The sequence below is a fragment of the Microcebus murinus genome, chromosome 28, assembly GCF_040939455.1.
Source record: "Microcebus murinus isolate Inina chromosome 28, M.murinus_Inina_mat1.0, whole genome shotgun sequence".
NCBI lineage: Eukaryota > Metazoa > Chordata > Mammalia > Primates > Cheirogaleidae > Microcebus > Microcebus murinus.
Window position 1 is genome coordinate 3517501 of NC_134131.1, and position 6624 is coordinate 3524124.

General features: G+C 39.7%; 1 protein-coding gene across 15 annotated transcripts in view; it reads right to left on the minus strand.

Moving 5' to 3' along the window:
- Window positions 1-6624, minus strand: part of FOXP1 (forkhead box P1) — a 706173-nt gene that overhangs the window by 47516 nt on the left and 652033 nt on the right. For all 15 annotated transcript variants that reach the window (XM_075998545.1, XM_075998535.1, XM_075998540.1 and 12 more), the window contains one exon: window positions 6519-6623. In XM_075998545.1, coding sequence (XP_075854660.1) covers window positions 6519-6623 — 105 coding nt within the window. The remainder of the gene's footprint in view (window positions 1-6518; window position 6624) is intronic.

Below are 6624 nucleotides of genomic sequence, written 5' to 3' on the forward strand. Positions count from 1 at the left end.
CGATACGTACAGCAGTTAAATTCATAAAAATATCAAGCTCATTTTTGCAATACTCAAAAGACTAGCCATCTCGGATGTGCTGGGAGAAAATTGCATCCCCGTATACTGGAGATTTAAATGGTGAGGCTGGAATATGATTTGCATACACCCACAATTATAGAAGGCTATATTCCTTCTACATGGCTCAAGTCTCCTGCACTAACTAGAGGTAATTTCACTGCAGAACATTCAGGCATGCAAGCTGAGAGCCACAAATGGGTTTGAAACAATTTATGATATCCGGCCTCCTTGGACATGTATTAGCATATACCTGGTTTCTTTAACATACACTTTGTTTTTCCAAAACCACAAACATAGTTGCTGGAATTTCATGTGGAAGTGCTTAAGGGGCTGAAAGTTAGCACCTTTGTGATCCAAGCAGCCTCACGGTGGCTGTTAAACAAAAGCCTCTTTGTCGAAGCTTTCTTGAAATGTTTTCTTAACATGTTCCAAGTAGTTTTAGGCAGGGAACTAAAGTAAACAAGATGTTACCATGATAAAAACACTTGTGAAAACATTACAGAGCACACTTAGTAAGTTTCTTTCACATAAAACTCTTCACAGTTTTGAAAAGTCAAATTCACAGGGAAAAAAAAAATTTTTAAAAAGCAAATGACCAATGAAATGTCCTCTACTGTCTACAGCCCTCGACCTTTATAAAAGGGTCAGTCGTTCTACCTCTGGGCATTTTCTTCCACTTTATTCTCCATGTCTTCTGTTAGAGCACATCTAAAATTTATTTTGGCTTTCATAAATTACATACATCTGACTAACATGCAGAGGAATTTTTGTTTTGTTTTGCATCGAGTTTTTCTCCATGAGCAATAACCAAGAGGAAAAAAAAAAAAATTCTTTTCAAATAGAATACTAACTAAGCAAGGATACAAATGATAACATTTATTTGACGTTGTATAAGTGACCACCTTAAAGAAAACTAGGGCAAATGGAAGTATTTTCCCCAAGCACATGACAGTACCTGGTATTTGTGAAACCATGGCTGATTTTACATTTTAAGTTAGAAACAGGAAAATGTGGTCAGGATTTAACCTTCAAATCTACTCCCCACCCTGCCAAAGCATTATAGGGGCCCTTCCTTTTATTAAAAAAAAAAAAAAAAAAGGAAAAGGGAAGAATTATAAATCCATGTTTTACTGGTAAAGATTGTGTCTTCAGCTTGGTTTGACAAGCTAAAAAATGGACTCAAGTGCGAAAGAGAATGGAAGAACACAGACAAGCTTCACCTACATCTGGATGAAACTGGGCTTGTTTTTGTTTCTGTGTTATCGGAGGATGGCAAGCCACGCGGGGCTGGGCGATTTCATTAGAGTTAGCATGAGCACCCGCTGGTATCAGTTAGCTCTCCCAAATGCAAAAGTCACATGATAACGCACGCTTGATAGATTAAAAAAAAAAAAAAACAACAACAACACTGAAACCCTGAAACTGCGACTTGTTTTGAGAAGACACAGGGAAATAAATGTGTACAAGAGACTGAGTATCTGCACATTCTGATAATGCATCTCTCTGTTGGGGGTGAGGGAAAGACAACAGGATGGTTATTTGTACAGTATTTATCTTTGAAATCAAGGGCCCTGTGGTATAGCTCACCTTGGGAACAAACACTGCAGAATGATCACAGAAAAGTGTCAAATCTCTGGTTTTGATTTACCAACAGTTATGATATTTCTTTCTCAGGAGGGGGAAAGGGGACCCGTGAGTCCCCCTCCCTCTTCCCTAGCCCTGGTCTCTGTGAAGTGGCTCTCCTCGGTGGCACTTTTATTGACAGATGGGATTTTTTTTTTTTTTATCCTGAAAAAAACTTGCTGATCGTGGCCTCTGTTAACAGTTACATCTTATTAATCCGGAGCAAGAGAAGGACAGAAGAGACAGCTAGCTACCTGGCAAAGTCACCTCCCCTGCCCCAGTCTGAGCCACAAAAACCAGGTGGAGGGACCCAAGCCCAGGGCAGTATGACAACTGTGGTTGAATGAAATCTCGGGGTATGACAGGCATGGGTGTTCCCACCAAACATGGGCAAAGCTGAGGGCTCCCAATGCCCAAGACAGCAATGTCCAGGGACCACAGGAACACTTGTGTTAAAAACTATGTCGGCGACACCCAAAATGGGACCCTAGGTCAGAGGTCAGCAAACTAGGGTCCAGAGGACACGGCCAAACTCATCCCTTACTCGTGGCCTACAGCTGCTTTTGTGTCACCACGACCGAGGTGACTCCTAGTGACAGACACTCTGTGGCCTGCGAAGCCGAAAATACTTACTGTCTGCCCCTTGATGGAAAAAATTTGCCACCCCCTGCCCCTGTGCGTGGGACTTTCTACCAGAAATATATGATTAACAAATTGAAGCAGTTTCTTCTGACATTATCAATGAATGCTTTGCATAGCCACGGCCCTTTTCCCTGGGTGCAGGGTCAGAAATTTTTGGATATTTAAAATTACCCATCCTTTCAAAATATATGTAATGTAAGCAGATAAGAAGTGCCAATACTTTTTTAAAGAGTACCCAGTAAGAGCTAGGCAGTCCACACGATGCACCTTGTAACAACCCTAAAAGGCTGTTATTAACATCCCAAATCCCACGTGCTGATTACTGAAGCTCAGAGATGCTGGGTAGGAACTGGCTCAGAGAACACACCAATAGCAAGTGGCTTCACTACCCAATCTGCCTTATCTCCAAAACTTTCTTTACATCCATTGTCAAGTAGAAAGCAAATCGTTACTAAAAGGTGCTGCCTCTGACCAGGCAGTACAGTGAAACAGTTAAAGAACAAGTACTCTGAAGTCAGGCTGCCTGGGTTTGAATCTTGGCTCCAGTTTTTATGGGCTGTGTGACCCGGGGTTAGTCACTTAACCTCTCTGTGCCTTAATTTCTCGACTGTACATTGGGAATAATCCTACCATATTATCATGATAAGGTGGCTATAAGGATTAAATGAGTTCATAAATATGAAGCACTTTGGGACTAAGCGTGTTGTATAGTTTAAGGGCTATTTAATTATAAACTATTACTAAAGGAGTCTAAATCAGGGGATGAGAAAATAGGTGGGAAAAAAAAATCTGTGACGCTAATAGCTAAATCAAGGTCAAAGCAATGCTACCTCTTGTTGAGTAAAGAGCACCTTGAAGAAGCCAAGCACCACTGGTATCAATCTGCTTAACACACTGACTGCCCTGTGAGTTGTATTTAACTCAGGCTAGTTCTGAACCTGGGGCCACATAAAGCAAAACCCCACAGCTGGTTTGTGAAAATCTTACATGTTGATGTTCTTATTGTTACAATCAATAGTGACAATTTAATTCTAAAAAACGTGGCTTGCGTTGCACATAACTCATGCACCGAAAAAAAAAAAAAACATAACAAATTAGAAAGGATCGCTTTGTTTTAATCAAACACTGTGGGCCCCAGGAAAATGGTTTTCCTAGTGTGGTGGCAGTCAACGTGTTAAACTGTAAGAAATCCCTTCTAAAACACAGAGATGACTGAAGAGTTGACCCAGGAAAGAGATGCTTTCAGTATCCACAGATCTAGCAATTTGAGGAGAAATGCCAGGAACATCACTCTCTGGTGACAATGGTCCCTCGTCTCGATGACATCATTCACAGAAGTCAGGTGGTTTTTACTAGGACCACAAGAAATTTGGTAGCTTCTTTTGGTACAGTTCAATGGAAAACAAACCTGGTTTCATTACAGCCAATCTCACTTCCCTTTAGACTGGAAGGACACGTGGGAGTCATGAATCTACGAGACGACTAACTGATTTTCCACTGATGATAATACCTGAAGACAACTCTGAATTTCCAAGTGTTAAAATCACACCGGGGAGGAAAACTGAAATCCTGAATTTGTCACATGCCACCAATCACCGGGTCACTCAGGAAAGCGCCAAGGGAACTTTTGAGTTCTAGGGTGTTCTTCCCTCATCCAGCATTTGTTCTCCCTCTGCTCCTTTACGATACTCGCTTGTACCTTCTGGAAGAAGCAAGGTACTCTCACCCCCGGGCCCCCATGTGGGTTCCCTCTGCTCTGGGCACGTGACACAAGCTCTGGGCACATGACACAAGCCTGGGCATGTCACTGTGATTGGCTCAAAGCTAGAACACATGACTCAACGTGGGCCAATCCACCTTCTGCCCAGGGCTTTTTTTTTTTTTTTAGAGCTACAAGGAAGAGACCAGACCTGTATCACAGAGACCTGTCATGCTTTTCAGTTCCACTTGGAAAAAAACTTTGTTTAAGCACCTGGACCACTGGATTTCTTAGCTACTGGATTTCTTAGCTACTTTCTGAAGACCACTGGATTTCTTGGCTACAGGGGAAAAAATGATCAAATTTAAGTTGGGTTTCTTTGGCTCACAAACAGAAGTCTTCTGATGAATATAAGTCGATAAATAAGTACCAGGAAATAACCAAGCAACAGTTGCAGAATGACCGTGGCAGTCCAATTCCACTGAGCAAACAGGAACCAAGAACATGCTAGGTCATGTGCAAAACCACAATAGATAATTAATAGGTAGTTTCCTATACAAGAGCCAGACTCCTAAGAGCCTTAGAAGAGAAACAGGTTTTTTTTTTGTTTGTTTTTTTTTTTAATAGGAATCAAGTTTAGGCCCCAAATTCTAATGATCTTTAGATTCTTTTCTTTAACATTAGGTACAGTTAGAAATTGTGCTGTTTTCAGAAAGATATATACACCAACGAATTGCCAGCTCACATAATAAATGAATCTATGATTTGGGGATTATTAGGGCAGAAACACTTTGGCCATTAACAAAATTTTTTAAATGGGTCAAACTGGGAAACCGGTATTTTCCCTTTCTGACTCTAAGTGACAATGATATAGTTTAGAGACTTATTTTATATAGAATCATATTTATAGATATTTATCAGCCATTCTACACATGAGTGAAATCAGCAGCAAAATATTTACCAAACCTCGCCCTGGTGCAGAAGGAGAAATCAGAATTTAAAAGTGGTTTCTGCCAAGTTATTTTTCTCTCATTATATAAATAGGATTAGGCAAATGATCAGAAAAAAAAACCAAAAAAAAAAAAGATTCTATAGTGAGTGACTTATAAAGAGAACAGAGTCCTATATCACTAATCTGATTCATAATAATTACAAAGAATTATTGCTTAATTTAGAATAAAGCATTGCTGCTCTTGATTGTTGATATTTAAAAGCAATTTTGGACATCTCCTTCAAAAATTGTTTTGAGTATTCAAGTTCTCAATGACCACATAATGCCCTTGAAGTAAAATATTTGAGTTGAGAAGCTATGAAATACATTCATAGGCTTCCACGCATTAATCAAAACACTATATTCAACAAAACCGCTTGCAGGTTAAAACTAGCTATATCGCTAAGGGTAGCTGTATTACAATATTTGTATCCAGGTCCATAAAGATAGATATAGAGATTGTTCTAGCAACATGAAGACCACACAAAACTGGAGACCTGCCCATAAGTCAGCCCTCTTCTCTTTTCTTGGGGCTTCAATGAGAGAAAAAAAATAACTAGAGGCAAAGGTATCCCTGACACCCAATTTATAAACCCTCATTATGCACCAGATGTATAGGAGTTATATATATGTATGTTGTTTATTACATGATTTAGGTATATAATATAAAGTAATAGAATATGCAGTCCATAAGTCAGAGCCGATGATATTATGAATGTATTTATGTGATGTCAAAAAGCACAGGACAGTTTAATCTAAATTTTTTTTTTAGCTGACAAAGTACCATAGGTGAGGGACATATTTAGATGTAGTATAGCAACATTTCACCTCAGCTATGAAAAAGATTAACATACCCTTTTCTTCCAGAGATATTTTAGCAGTGTGAGAGGCTCAAACAGGATAACCCAAGTTTTAGTCATGCTTTAATAGCAGAAATTAAACTTACTCCATTTTCTTTCCCTATCAGGACAAGAATCTGAACAGAAGTCAACCAATATAGAAAGAGGAAAATCACTTTGAAGTATTTCCTCAAGCATCTGTCTTGTAGGTTTGTAAAGTCACTTGTATAACAACAAAGGAGCCCAGTCACCAAGCTGCAACTGGCCAGTAAGTGACACCAGTTTGATAAAATCAGCATTAAGGCCATATGTCACTGATTCCATATGTAGGGACGTGAGTAAAAGTGAAAACTAAATTACTATAAGTTTAAAATCGGGATAATTTCTTTACAAATCACTGTCATTCTGAAAAATGAGTAAATACAGGCTCTTACTAAGAGTACTACTGCCTTGGCGTGTCAGTCTCTTTCCCTCCACCGTCCAACCCGATAGATTTTGTCGCTATTCCTATGACAGTGCGCTAGACCTTGTGATTTAGAGACTGCTCTCAAAAAGGGTGATGTGAAACTCTCCGTCAAAAAGGCATTTTATGAGCAAAAGCATGAACAGTGGGAGGTGATGCCTATGCAAAAGAAGAAAAAAAACAAAATAAAATCGTCCTTACTTTAGAAACGACTGGAAATCTTCGCACACTGCTTCGCAGCCCGGCCACTTGCACACGCCATGTCCATAGAGGGGGTGACTATGGGGGTGCTCCTCATGGGACAAGC